This window comes from Wasmannia auropunctata, unplaced genomic scaffold, assembly GCF_000956235.1.
Source record: "Wasmannia auropunctata unplaced genomic scaffold, wasmannia.A_1.0 LD336076.1, whole genome shotgun sequence".
Lineage (NCBI taxonomy): Eukaryota > Metazoa > Arthropoda > Insecta > Hymenoptera > Formicidae > Wasmannia > Wasmannia auropunctata.
Window position 1 is genome coordinate 1,560,290 of NW_012026814.1, and position 14,385 is coordinate 1,574,674.

The 14,385-nt window shown below is 39.9% G+C and overlaps 4 protein-coding genes and 2 long non-coding RNA genes across 7 annotated transcripts; 3 read left to right on the forward strand and 3 right to left on the reverse strand.

The window, feature by feature from the left end:
- The first annotated feature begins 39 nt into the window (after positions 1 to 39).
- On the forward strand, positions 40 to 2,476 carry LOC105449212 (stomatin-like protein 2, mitochondrial). The gene is made up of 7 exons (XM_011688233.1): positions 40 to 389; positions 467 to 580; positions 793 to 940; positions 1,043 to 1,291; positions 1,529 to 1,684; positions 1,848 to 2,092; positions 2,169 to 2,476. Exons 1-7 carry the CDS (start codon positions 327 to 329, stop codon positions 2,364 to 2,366), a joined length of 1,173 nt encoding a protein of 390 aa, XP_011686535.1. The 5' UTR covers positions 40 to 326; the 3' UTR covers positions 2,367 to 2,476.
- A 196-nt stretch (positions 2,477 to 2,672) lies between these two features.
- LOC105449213 (protein KRTCAP2 homolog) lies at positions 2,673 to 4,134 on the reverse strand. Of its 2 annotated transcripts, XM_011688235.1 has the most exons (3): positions 3,967 to 4,134; positions 3,341 to 3,559; positions 2,673 to 2,966 (listed from the first exon to the last, which is right to left on the reverse strand). In XM_011688235.1, exons 1-3 carry the CDS (start codon positions 3,968 to 3,970, stop codon positions 2,794 to 2,796), a joined length of 396 nt encoding a protein of 131 aa, XP_011686537.1. In that variant the 5' UTR covers positions 3,971 to 4,134; the 3' UTR covers positions 2,673 to 2,793. The 2 variants fall into 2 exon arrangements, with proteins under 2 accessions (XP_011686537.1, XP_011686536.1); XM_011688234.1 differs by lacking the exon at positions 3,967 to 4,134 and having other exon boundaries at positions 3,341 to 3,584.
- A 589-nt stretch (positions 4,135 to 4,723) lies between these two features.
- LOC105449215 (ribonuclease H2 subunit B) lies at positions 4,724 to 6,918 on the forward strand. The gene is made up of 5 exons (XM_011688236.1): positions 4,724 to 5,113; positions 5,267 to 5,505; positions 5,576 to 5,861; positions 6,065 to 6,288; positions 6,557 to 6,918. Exons 1-5 carry the CDS (start codon positions 5,026 to 5,028, stop codon positions 6,650 to 6,652), a joined length of 933 nt encoding a protein of 310 aa, XP_011686538.1. The 5' UTR covers positions 4,724 to 5,025; the 3' UTR covers positions 6,653 to 6,918.
- Positions 6,735 to 7,671, reverse strand: LOC105449214. The gene is made up of 2 exons (XR_974312.1): positions 7,305 to 7,671; positions 6,735 to 6,874 (listed from the first exon to the last, which is right to left on the reverse strand). It is a non-coding gene; the product is annotated as an uncharacterized LOC105449214 (long non-coding RNA).
- Positions 7,672 to 8,004: 333 nt separating this feature from the next.
- On the forward strand, positions 8,005 to 8,788 carry LOC105449217. The gene is made up of 2 exons (XR_974313.1): positions 8,005 to 8,327; positions 8,572 to 8,788. It is a non-coding gene; the product is annotated as an uncharacterized LOC105449217 (long non-coding RNA).
- A 612-nt stretch (positions 8,789 to 9,400) lies between these two features.
- On the reverse strand, positions 9,401 to 14,371 carry LOC105449216. Its single transcript, XM_011688237.1, has 3 exons — positions 14,142 to 14,371; positions 14,007 to 14,051; positions 9,401 to 13,937 (listed from the first exon to the last, which is right to left on the reverse strand). Exon 3 carries the CDS (start codon positions 13,727 to 13,729, stop codon positions 10,955 to 10,957), a length of 2,775 nt encoding a protein of 924 aa, XP_011686539.1. The 5' UTR covers positions 13,730 to 13,937; positions 14,007 to 14,051; positions 14,142 to 14,371; the 3' UTR covers positions 9,401 to 10,954.
- Positions 14,372 to 14,385: the final 14 nt, after the last annotated feature.

Below are 14,385 nucleotides of genomic sequence, written 5' to 3' on the forward strand. Positions count from 1 at the left end.
AATAATGTAGCGCCGATAACTTTTAATGCTGTCATTGTTTTTTTTTATTAATAAATATAGCGACAGTACTTAGCCAATTATATTTTCGAGCACGCTTCTCAATGCTACATACGATATACACTGAATACGATGCTTCTCGCAAGAGACCAGGTTTTCCATCTGTCGCGTTTAGATGCTCCATGCTGAGCGACGCCGGGCCGGGTTATCTTCGCAGATATTTCTTGTCACATAACCTCTCTGCGGGAAAAAAACCATAATCCATCAATTTGTATTATATTCTTCGTATATTTGTATATATATTCTTGGAGCCGGTGTATAATAAAAAGATGTACAAGCGCGCGGTGACCGGTGGTGTCACAACACTGGCGAGGAACTTGGGATTTGTTAAGGTGAAATATCTCTCGCGCGGTCTCGACTCCGAGAGGATATTTGAAATTTCTCTCACTGTTCACGTTTCACGTTGCAGGATCACGCGTTTGCGAGCGTGGGAAATAAAATGTTCGGCTCGGCCGCCCAGAACTCGTGGTACAAACCGTCGAACCCGATAAACACTGTCATAATGTTCGTTCCGCAGCAACAGGTTCGTCATCGCTTTAAGCGCATGGTTTATACTTGTTTGTAACGTATATATGCAGATTACTCGTAATTGTGTATCTCTGACCGTCTGAACGTGACGAGTCGACTTTAATTCCGACTTACGGATTTCGTTAAATTATTCGATGTAAAAATCCTACATGCGAAAAATTAGCTTGACAATCGCATCTAGACCTAAAGGGAGGCGCTTTTGCTTAGGCATGGATCGTAGAACGTATGGGAAAGTACCATAAAACTTTAGAGCCAGGTCTGAACATTTTGCTTCCTGTCGTCGATAAAGTTAGGTACGTGCAAATCTTGAAGGAATTGGCGATAGACGTGCCGCAGCAAAGCGCAGTCACGTCAGGTGGGTATATACGGCTGTCCGATGCAAACTTGCAAAAGAATATCGCACACGCCTGTCTAGCACGGCACTCGTAATCGATTATTTTCTGATTTTCAATTTCAGACAATGTGACTCTAAGCATCGACGCGGTATTGTACTTGAAAGTGTTCGATTCCTATCTGGCGTCCTATGGCGTTGAGGACCCTGAGTTTGCTGTGATTCAAGTTGCCCAGACCACCATGAGATCTGAGCTAGGAAAAATATCGTTAGACAAAGTATTCAGGGAAAGGGAGGGGTTGAATGTTTCCATTGTTGAGAGTATCAATAAGGCCAGCGAGGCATGGGGAATAAGATGCCTGCGATACGAGATACGTAAGTTGTAAAAGTAGTAACGAATGCGATAACAGATATCTTGCCTTGCACAATTCTAATATTCATTATTCTAATATTAGAATTTATAATCTATTATATATCCATTACCTATATATATAATTTGTTAGAATTAATTAATAATCATTCATTATTCTAATATTAGAATGATTACTAAATAATTTTTAATCTAAAATAGACAACTTTATTCTTCATCGAACTTGTATTTATGTGTGCTAGGGGATATAAGATTACCATCGAGGGTGCAGGAAGCAATGCAAATGCAGGTGGAAGCCGAGAGAAAGAAACGTGCCGCGATATTGGAGTCGGAAGGCGTTAGGCAGGCTGAGATCAATGTGGCCGAGGGCAAGCGACTCGCGCGAATTTTAGCTTCTGGTGCGGTGCTATTCATATTCAGTGTAACTCCCTAATCAGTGAACTTGAGGAAATTACGCATGCTTCTTGCAATTTATCTGAAGAGGCAACTTCAATCTCGCATGAATATACAATTAATGGTGAATATATATAATGTTTGTAACGATAAACTTTATTACCGCAGAAGCAGCAAGGCAGGAGCAAATAAATAAGGCCACTGGAGAAGCCGCTGCAGTCGTGGCAGTCGCGGAGGCACGAGCGAAGGGATTACAAGTAGTTGCGAATGCCCTTGGCGTCACGGACGCGAAAAACGCAGCGGCGCTCAGCGTGGCGGAACAATATGTCAATGCGTTCAACAAGTTAGCAAAAGTTAATAATACATTGATACTACCAAGCAACGTAGGAGACGTTTCGACATTTGTAGCACAGGTTTGTCGTTCACAGTTATTATTATCTATTGAATTTCAGTAACAGTATCATCAAAGTGTTTTGTTGCATCCCACAGGCAATGGCAATATATAAACAAGTTATGCCCAACAATAGCGAGCAAATAAGACAAGTGACGAGTAATCAATCAGACGTCTCGGATGGAGTACAGATGGAGGATTCTGATGAAACGTTTGAGTACATCAGCGATAAGGAAGAAGCTGAGAAACACAGAAAAACGAAAAAAAAGACCGAACCGGAAAATCGAATATTATAAAATTTTATATCTGTAATAAAAAAAATATTTTCATACATCTTCGGCATGTTATTTAATTAAGTTTTGCGATATAAATATCACGATATACGACCATAAAGCATTGAGCCGAATCTGTTTCGTTAGTGTCAAACCCTTTTTTTTCATCGCAATCACAAACTAATGCACAAATTCCTTCAAATATACATATATACATTTATTTATATAAATGCAAGTTGACAGCGACATGACTCGCAATTGGAGTTCAGTCTTTAATCGAGTTTTTGTAGAAATCTCAAATCGCTTATATTCTACAATTAGACAAAATAATATTGAACCATTTAAAATTGGCATTGTATTACAAATTGGAAGCTTTACATGGAACGTGTGACATTATGATGTACACGATAGTAAAAAAAGATATGTGTAACACAAACATCCTTATACCTATTCACTTGCGCTTCTTAGATTGCATTACTGTACTCTGCACAGACACGCCGTATGTTTCTTGAGAGATTCTGTTCATGTAATACAGCGCAATCAAGGAGAATATCAAACACGTCGTAGTGGACACACGGTGGATTAGGGCAGAAGCGATTAGACTTAGCGTCAATGAGAAGACCACTGTAACAAAACAAGGATATTAGTTTAGCTTGCGGCCTCTTCGAAAGCCAAATCGATCATCTCGTGAAATAAAAGAATCGACGAAAATTACTGATACGATTAAGGTGGTTTTATCGTTCAACGCCAACTCGATAGTGTAACGTTGTCACATAAACGTCACACAATCGCATAAGTACAGTCTATGCGAAATGTTTTTATTGAATTACACATGTTTTTATTAAATTATTAGTCATACGGAGAGACTAACTTTTGACTGGGACTTGCCCGATAAAACCAACTTAAACGAAATTGCTGATTATATGGAATCTTGGAGTATTAAAATTGTGGCAAGATTTGATTAGCCTGACCTTCGAAAGATCAATTTCTACACGTACCTTCTGGGATTAATTTTTGCTGGAAGGACTTTCCGAATAAGGTACTTTCAAGATTTCCCACGGCGGTCAGCGTGCACATGAACAGCATGGACCCGACCAGCCCCCCGAGAATCGTTCCCAACTGCGACGAGCCGAGCCAGACTTTGTACATCTGCATGCCGGAGAACAGCAACACCATCAATATCGACGACAGCACGAATGACGCTCCGCTGCTAACAGCTGTTGACATTAACATACAATGTTAGCAGTGATATTGAAGAATAGTAAGGATTAAAAGGAAAAATTAACGGATCGCAAGACGAGATTGAGATGTAAGGATCAGATCGTCTCGATTACTTCCATTAAGGAAGTCGAGTCTCTGTGTTTTGTCGAAAAAATATTATGTTGTTAAATGAATTATCTTTTAATTTGTATTCATTTCTCAGAAAAAAATTTCTACTAGAAACAGGAAAAATAAAAAAAATTACAGATTTTTCCTCGTGCAGATATCTTTAGATACAGATATTTTATAGATATCCGACTTGATATAACACTTCTTTCGAACATGCAAGCTCCCGTCGAATTTCTTCTACATGGCAATCATTCAGTAGTTTAGGAATAAAACTTTCAAAAATACCGATACTCACCCATCGTTGCTGGAAGATTTGGGAATAGTCATAAGACACTCGTCCCTCCTCTCTTTCCTCGCTCCGAGAATTTGCGTAAATTGCGTGCAACTCTCTCCGCACATTCGGACCGACTCTCTCAGGTTAACTTAACCTCACAATTTGTACAACCGGCATACATACGTCAGCAACGCTCGGTCGATTACAATCGACTGAAAGATGTTCGATACTCGGTTTTTCGATATTTCGATTAATTTTTATCTCTCGATATATTTTTCTCTTATCCGATCCTGCTGCTACCTAATTCTTAATAAATTTTTTACAGGACCACTATTTTTTATATGACTATCGATCAAAATCCATTTAAAATGACTAATATGGAAATAAAACAATATGCGCGAATCAATCGATCATTAAAGTAAAACTCTTTCTTATTTAATTTTTTAACCTTTTTTGAAATTAATAAAAATAGGAAGAGCAATATATAATATATGTATACGAAACTATAGATCAAATCTTATATATAATTATTGAAATTTCGAAATTGGAATATAGAAATTTTAATTTCCATTAAGGAGATCATCTCGATTACTTCCATTAAGGAAGTCCGAGTCTCTGTGTTTTCTCGAAAAAATATTATTTTGTTAAATAAATTATCTTTTAATTTATTGATTTCTCAGAGAAATTTCTACTTATAGAAACAGAAAAAGTAAAAAAAAATTATAGATTTTTCCTCGTACAGATATCTTTAGATATAGATATTTTATAGATATTTTAGATATAGATGTGGCTTCGCTTATTTTAGTAGCGCATTGAATTTTCGCCGTCCACCGCGAGTCTCCGTGATGATATGACGCGTGCAGCAAAACAAAGCCGTTCGCGATAAAGTCAAATGCTGGCAGAAGTGACAGCGAATCGCGGATGATACTATTCGTGAAAGATGGGCGAAGTTTGTTAAATTCTCGCGTGCAATAGCAAGCGGACGAACAATCTAGTCGAGCGTTTCTACCACGGTTCTATACCTGCGTCCAGCTGAAAAGGTATAACCTGCAATAAAGGGACGCTCAGCAACGCGGGAGAATGCCGCGCATCAAGAGCTTGCCGCAGAAGGCAGCCAAGGTGACGAGCTGTCACCCGTCGGCGAGCACGTGGGTGTTCCTCATGAAAGGTGAGCGCGCGAGGACGATTCATTGTCGCTCGTCGCGACTGACAATTGCAACCCCGCAGTCTTACTTGTCGATCGACCGCCGCGATCAGCTGTTTAGGCGCCCCTGCGAAAAGCGACCGCCGGAAATTGCATATCGATGAAAATGTATTTCAGAGGACAGTGCGAAGAACAGAAGTGGAGGCCAGTCGGAGAGCGTGAAGCTTAGACATCCAGCCTCCGATAAGCCAGCTATATTCGTATTCGGCGCTGGAAATCTCACGGTGCAAGAGGTTTTGATCTTTGACGAAAAGAAGAGGTCCTGGTTCATTGACGACAATGTCAAATCCGACGGCAAGCTGCACTTGTCGACACCGATTGATCCAATCTTCTTGGTACTGCCGTACTTGAGAAAGGTAATGGAAAATTTTATTTCTTTTTTTTCTTTTTTTTTAGGTATCATTTAAGCATATCCCTTTATTACAGTCGGAACTGGCTCAACCTTTGGAGCAATGTCTCTGGGATGAGGACTTCCCGGAGACGTCTCGCCTCGCGCAATGTGACAATTTGAATCTGTCCTTAGTCGCCGATCGTAAGGGGGATGAATCGCTGCAAGCGTTCAAGTTCAATGAGGACAAATCGTTGAATTGGCTGCAAAAGAAGGTAGAGAAGGTGGCGCATGCATTAAAAGAGAAAGGAGTTCATGTATCTCACGGCGCTATGAGTGCCACTTATGTTCAGAGTACTAAATATGAAACTGGTACAGAGGCAGGTAAGAAAAGTAACAAAATTGTAATTGTAATGCTGTTTGTGACAAAGGAAAGATAAGATCAAACATTTGACAATGTTCTCGACGTCAGTTATAGCTGAATTGAGATCTAATGGGATCTTATATATTAAATCAATTTTTGTAGGCCACCATCTACAAGCAAGATGAATTAATTGACAAAGCACTTATCGAAAATTTTCTTATAGAATACTTAAAATATGCACACGGCATTGTGTCAGAATACCTTGCCGAAGATCTCTCAAAGAAGCTGGCACAGCGTTTGAATATACCTGAGGAAGTGGAGAATAAAAAACGCAAACTGACTAGCCCTGAAATTAAAACGGACGAGAAGAAGCTTAAGAGAGATTCCATCGAAGAAAGCCCAGTGCCAAAAGCAAAGAAGCAAACGAATCTGAGTAAACCCGAAAAGGTTAGTCATTACTCATTAGTAGAATTAGTAATCACAGTCATTTCAGTAAACGATAACTATAATTATAGGTATCAAGCTACAAATAAAATATATCAATTTTTTTATTGTAGATAGCAATTTATTGGTCTAAATGCAATAATGTTCGTAATTGCTTCTTTTTTTTTATTTAAGATTACAGACATGAGGAAAATGTAGTCTCTAAATTTTTAAAACAATACATTTGTGTTGTACAAATTTAACTTGAATATCTTTATATATTTTTTTACAGACCCACAAGAGCGCTGCCCCTGGTAAAAAGGAATTAGCTAAACAAAGAGCAGCGGCAGGATCTAAAAGTATCACTAGCTTTTTTCAAAAGAAATAAATATCAAGAAACGATAGAACGACTTTAAAGATTAATATTAATGCATTTATAGACATTTATTATTATGTCTCATACATTTTTAAAAAAATTTTATTGCTACGTGTAAATCTATGTTTACCATAATGTAACGTCCAAGTTGAGATTGTAATATTTATTAATGCAAGTTTTTTTTCTAATATTTTAATAAATTCATGCAATATCTATCATTAACATTCAAAGAATGTAGCATGCAACAATAAACATTTAATAAAAGAATATATCAGCAACTAAACCTTTTATTCCTAATTTATAATATTTAGTTTTTATAATATTTTAATATCAATTATATACATATTCATATTGTGAATTTTTTATTCAAATGTATATCAATATATAACTGTAGAATATATAAATGATACTGTCAATCAGATCCATATATCTATCATTAACATTTGAAGGATGTAGCATGCAATAATAAACATTTAATAAAAGAATATATCAGTAGCTAAACCTTTTATTAATTCCTAATTTATAATATTTTAATATCGATTATATACATATTCATATTGTGAATTTTTAATTCAAATGTATATCAATATATAACTGTAGAATATATAAATATGATATTGTCAATCAGAAAGATCTATATATCTATCATTAACATTTGAAGGATGTAGCATGCAACAATAAACATTTAATAAAAGAATATATCAGTAACTAAACCTTTTATTAATTCCTAATTTATGATATTTTAATATCAATTATATACATATTCATATTGTGAATTTTTAATTCAAATGTATATCAATATATAACTGTAGAATATATAAATGATACTGTCAATCAGAAAGATCTATATATCTATCATTAACATTTGAAGGATGTAGCATGCAACAATAAACCTTTAATAAAAGAATATACCAGCAACTAAACCCCCAGTCAACACGCATGTCTAAACGACATCCGAAAGACGTCTTTCGAAAGATGTCTTTTCGGACTTTACAAAAAGATGTCTTTAAGACAACTTTTAGTATAGTCTGAAAAGACTATACTAAAAGTTGTCTTTCATATGACGTCTTTGGGACGTCTTTTGGACTTTACCAAAAAGATATCTTTAAGACAACTTTTAGTATATACTAAAAAGACATCTTTCATATGACATGTTTGGGACGTCTTTTTTAAGACGACTTTAGGACTTTACCAAAAAGACGTCTTTAAGACAACTTTTAGCAAAGTCTGAAAAGATATCTCATGAGACGTGTGTATAAGACGTCCTTTTTAAGACATTTTTCAGAAAAAAAATAAGACATCAGTTTTACAAAATAAAATAATTCGAATTATTATAAAAATCAGCAATGTGATATATATCTAATGCAGGTGTACTTATATATATTTTATTGCTTTTGAAATTGGAAATAAATGGAATCTGTATTGCGGATGAAGCTTTACGATAGACAACTACGCCACAGTGTATTTCTTATACTGTGACTACGCGTAGTGCAATCAGTGCACGTGTGGGATTCCGTTGTGAGCCACGGACTGAGGTGGACGTCTGTGGCTCAGTACTCTGATAGTGAAGAATGAAGAAGAAGAAGAAGAAGAAGAAGTGTACGCGTGTTCCGTGATTCTGTACGTCCTCGTAGCTGATCCGATCGTATCAATCAATGTCTGATGACGGAAAAGATTTTAATCCAAGGTAATTACTATACTTAATGCATATATCCTAGTATTCAAGACAATTATTAAATATTAGTCGATAAATACGCAGCTTGCATTAATATAACTATTACTTTCTTAATTTATAACATTATAATGTCATTATAATTTGTGACTTAACCTCAAATTTGTAAATCATATATTTTCAAATATTTTTTGTTATTAGTCAATTAATTTTACAAGATATTATTTACAACTACATTGCATTCTTCATTGCATTGTAGGTGTGCTTGATCTATGCTGTGACTCATGTGTGAAGAGATAATTTAGCGCCGGAAAATTGTATCGGAGTGATGAGATTTGCCCGTCAACATTTCTGCAAGAAGCTAGAGAATGACGGCTTACCGTTTTATCGTAGGACACTTTGTCGAGATGCGATTAGCATAATATAACTCTTCTGTATAATTTTATAATGGCATAAATATAACATTTATAAATATATATATATATGTATGTTTTTTTATAATGGCATTATATATAACATTTTATAATTTTATATTTTATACCGTGACAGCCATTACCGCCACAGCGGTCGGCCGAAACACGACGCTCGTATGCAGGAGGATCACATAGTCGCCCTGACGAACGCGACCAACATCGGTGACGGGGTCGTCAATAGAGTGACGGCGACAGTGCCAACGACGACGGTGCGGCAGAACCCGCCCCCGCCGCCTTATCACATCGCTATCCTGATACCGCCGCCGCCGCCACTCGCACTCTCGGACGAGGCGCCGCCATCCTCTTACGACAAGGTGATGCGATGAAATCAAACCGGCGTAAAATCCACTTACTAGGACAGGTTGTCTCTCGAGAATTCTTTCCTTGACATTTTTTCGTGAGTCCGTTACGCGAAGGCAGCACAAATCAATTCTCTAGGTTTAAGCAAACGTTCACGTCTGTGATAAGAGCGCAATGATGATGACACATCGACAACACATCCGGGGGTTTGGCTCGGGGGAGAGGGAGGGACTTTCACGCGGCGATATTTTTTAGTGGGCATTACGGAGAGAGCCGCGCTCCGCCAAATAAATTTCCGTTTTGATGCGGGTAAAATGTATTCTAATCTTTTTATACTTTACTATGGAGCTGTGTGATATATTTAACTTAGGTTTAGCCACAACGCAGCGCATTGCCGAATACTTGATCGATCCGTTTATTCTTCCGGTTAAAGACTTCCACGAAGCCATCGCTCGCAGTCGGGCGCGGTTCTTCGATATATGTATATATAATTCCAAGAATTCACTGAATTATGTTCGATTACTTAATTGTCTTCACGATCTTAGAACAGTATACAAAAATTACTTGTTACACACACACGCACACATACACACATATATACACGCGCAGAAGCATGAAAGAAAATAAATATATGAATTCGAGCCTGGGTGTCAAATTTGCAAAACGTTGCGCATGGCTCGGTCGCCACTTATGATAAGCTGGCAACAGTAGCCGCGTTTGGCGCACAGTTTCAGTTGTCAAATAGGTGTAACATTCTGTTCACCAAACGCGCTTGTTTTACCGAATATCATACGCACGGTATATACATTACGGTGCTTCATGCGACACAGGAGCACGCGCATACGACGTTTCGCGGTAGTTCTGTGTTACGTGTAATACAGAAATGTTAGCAAGCTACGAGTTTTATCGTGCGAAATGTAACACGATTTTGTATTTCTTTTTTCTCGTGAATGCATGGCGTGGGAGCGGGAGAAAGAGAGGAAGGAAGCGTGCGTGTTGCATACATGTAAATGATCATGTATATATATATATATATATATGTTATATATGTTATATTTTTTAATGGCTGTCACCAAGCATCGGTCCTAAAGAAGCGGTATTGTGTATTGTGTATTTGTAATAATTAAATAATTAAAATAAACATGTAAAAAATAACTAAATTTTTATCTCTTTTTATTCTTAAAATTATACTATAATGTGTAAAAGATGTCTAAAGAATGTCATATAGGATGCCCAAAAAGTGTCTTATAGGTTGACTTAAAGATGTCTAAAAGATGTCTGAAGAATGTCATATAGGACGCCAAAAAAATGTCTTATTGGTTGTCTTAAAGATGTCTAAAAGATGTCTGAAGAATGTCATATAGGCCATTTCAAAAGTGTCTTATAAGACGTCTAAAAGACATGTAATATGACGTCTAAAAGACAGACATAAGACGTCTTTAAGACGTCTTAAAGATGTCTTTTAGTAAATCTTTTTGGACGTCCGAAACATTTTAAGACGTCTTTTAATCGTCTTTAAGACGTCTTATTGTTCACTGGGATAGTTTACTCGTTTACCGGACTCTCCTCCGGTGTCTGCAATCCCTTCATCGGCTCTGGAACAGGAGTCGAATTCTCCTCTTTCTTCGTGCTCTCGCTTGTACCACTCTTCTTCTCCTGTTCCATCAGCGTTGCTACCTCCTTGCCCTTTGTGACCGCTTCCTCCTTTGTGATAGTATTTAACTTGGAGGTATGTGGGACGGTCTTGGTAGTCATCACTTTCGTGTTGCCAGCTGGTAAACCAAGTACCTTTTTCGCGGTCTCCTCCGCCTTGACTACGGCTTCCGTGGCTTTGGGAGCATCTTTGGTAGGAGCCAGGTCCGTGACTAACTACTGTGCTATATGTGTTGCCCCCGCCACTGCCGCGCCTGCAGGGCCTCCAGTCAAGAAACCGGCCAGCGCTGATGCCGCCGGTTTCAGTATATAGTTTTTTGCACCCTGCCAGAGAGTCTCCAACAAGGGTGGGCCCGGCCACTGTATTGGAGTGACTTTGAGTCCACTCAATGCCGGATCACCGTATTCATAGTTTGAACCGATGATGTACCAGTTCGTAGTGTCTGAATAGGGAATACCGATATTCATAACCGGTGCACAATAGGTTAGTGACTCATACATATCTGTTGGAACCAGGACTCTGTTATTATTGCAGGCTGCGTTTGAATAACCTGCCACGTTGTCCACCCAATGCAATAGGCAGACATAACCCTCACCAGGCTCTCGCACTATTGCTTGAGGGAAACGGCGATACATGTCAATTGTTGTGACCATGTTAAACTTGTGTTCACCGTATTCTCGTTTCACCTTCATGGCCATATAAGGTCTGCTCTTATAGTAAAACATCGTTATTTCTTTGGGTATTGTCCCTCCTGTCAATCCCATTTTGTCTACCCACTGTTGGGTGCAGTGGGCAGGAACGGGGCTAAAGGTCATCCAGTCCACGTTATTATATGGCGATAACATAAAATACTCGGCCATTATGTCCAAATCCCATTCTTGTATATTTGACATGATGTTCTCAATGTCAAGATGGACAGTTATTCCTCCATACATAGCACTTTTAATTGCATTGAGCACACTATCTCTGTGTGCCACATCGTACCTGTTGTCCACTCCCGCCCAGTCGCGGGGCGATATGTCGTTCAGGGCGAGAAAAGCCGACGTTGAAAAACTTATGGCGCAAGATAACATATGCACCCAGTGGACAAATCCTGTGGGAGACGCGAACCGATAGGACTCAGTGTGTGTTAAGATTAATCCCATCGCGGTTGCGACGCGACTCACCGACGTCATGGTCTGAATATTGTATGCCGGAACTGCCACCTCAGGTTGTTGAGTGGACCACGTTATTCTCAGACGTTCACCCTGTCCGACATACCGGACTCGCACCACACCCGTTGGAAACTCGTGCTGAGGTGAAATCCCTGAAAAATTGTAAGCTATGGACCTTCTGCGAGCGTCCAGTTTGTCCTTTTGGTCCAGATTGAAGAGATGGCTTTTCATAGCCTTAGTCTTGTCCAAGTACGAACCATCGTAGGTCCATGATCCGTATGGCTCCGCAGTGTAATCAGGAGTTGGCTCGTCGTGCTTGAGCGCTGGTGCAATTCCGTAGTACCACTGACCGTACAATTCTGCGAGCAACGACAACGCCGTACCACATGTGTCTGACACAGCCAACCGCGTACATATTTCGCTCAATGCGAATGTAGTGTCTCTCCGTATACCGGGTATGTTTTCTGTATTCCAAAATTTGTCCCACAACGCCCAAATTGATACGGGCACCTCATTTTGGGGACCTTTCCACACCGGGACATCTACAGCCACGTCCCTCAAAGATAGTTTGACGTTGGCAGAACAATTGGGTGATGTCTCATCAATAAGTACTAAACACACGTTCCTCACACCGGGTACATTGATACTATTCACAACGGGAACATACGTTTCCACCATCTTATACACTTTCCCATTAGGGCCATCTCTTGTTGTTACACTACCATAGGTTACAGTGCCTGACCACGCATCAGAGCTCAAAAACGAAAAAAGATAGGCCAAAAGGTGACTCTGCCTCAACAATCGCGATGGCACTGGCACTGCTGTCCAATTTACGTCCAACTCCCCGTATGTAAAGCCATCAGGCGTGGTAGAATAGTATGAATTATTTTCCAGGGCCACGAAAGTATCTAAAGGCATGGCTATTGCTTTCCACGCGTTGGGCGTCACACCTGGCTTTTGCATTATGTCCATTCCAGTTCCGCTAACGGTTTTTGGTTTGCGAACAAACCTGTACGGTATGGGATCACAGGCATAGCTCTCTTGTCCGACAGATAAACCCATCGCCCCACACCGCAGCACCGCTGCTATCTCATATCTGGTGGATGGCCTCAGCAACATCGCCTTGACCAGTAACGACATAGCCGTTGCGTCTCTAACATTTGGCCCTCGCACGACCGCGGATAAGACTCCAGTTTGTGCGGGGTCATTCAGTCTATCGGCTAGAATCTGGTACTGCGGGCTATAGGGCACGGGATCCGTCTCTCTTCCACATATCATTGTGCTAACAGCTACACACCTCACGGGTATTATATCTGAGTAATAAAACCCAGTGTTCTGATCTGGTGTTGGGTCGTCAACCTCTTCTTCCGTGCGTGCTGTTGCTCCTTTTCTAGTTGTTGGTCCCTTAGATCCACTCGCCACAACCCTCGAAGCAGGCGTTGTCTCCGTTAACCTCTTTGCCTGTTGACGAGTCATTACTCCCTTCCCGCGTATGTATATTTTTACTCCCCCGTCCAGATACTGTTGATTTACGCAGGATAGGGCTTTCCATTCTTCTGGTGTTGGCGTGTCCCCCTTTGGCACATACTCTGCCCCCTCGACCCATTGACCATGCTCGTCTGCTGTTTCAACGATGTAGACACCACCAACATACAAACGCGACACACAGTCCCATGATGTGTAGGACTGTGATTTGCATCCTACGCGTGCCGCGGAATCCAGTGATGTTTGAGTGGTTTCTAGATTCCCTACTGGTGACCCTACTTGTGGCGACGGGCTGAATGTCCACCCCATACAATTCTTCACTGTCACTGGACTCGTCAAAACAGCATCCATCCTGAATCATTTGGACATTATCAGTACGGCGCACAACCGTCTATTAATCCAAAACTACGTGCTCAATCTTCTGCGTATCGCTGTGTGAACGTTAAAGCGCTCTGGTCTCCCCTTAATTATCCACTGGTGATCCGGGTACCGACCACCAGGGGTCAAAATAGTATCTTGTCCGCTTACTATTTTGACTCTCTCTCTCTCTCTCTCTCTACTGAATTTAGAGTGGCAAAATTTTATTATCGGCGCGAAATAAAATCAATACATAACATATTATACTTACCACTCGCATATCTCAGGGTATAAGAAACCCATTTCGTTCGTGAAACTACAACAAGAAAATTCGTGATTAAATCACTTGCGACGGCCACACGCCGTGGTCTTTCTATTTTAAACGTGATTCTCATTCCATACTTACTCCTCGATACCGTGGAAAGTCAACTTGGGCGTCGACAGTAAGCTATCGCTGTTTAAGCCGTTCTGCAATGCGCAAAAAAAAAAAGGGAACGATTATCGTATAATCGGGTTTGCCGCAATTTGGGCAGCGGCGGCAACGTATATAATACAAGCGACGTGCGAGCGGTGATATCGTGCGGGTCAAAGTAAAAGCGTAGTCTTACGTAATTTGGATTCAAGTCAGAATAGAGAAAGCAGTCCTCATC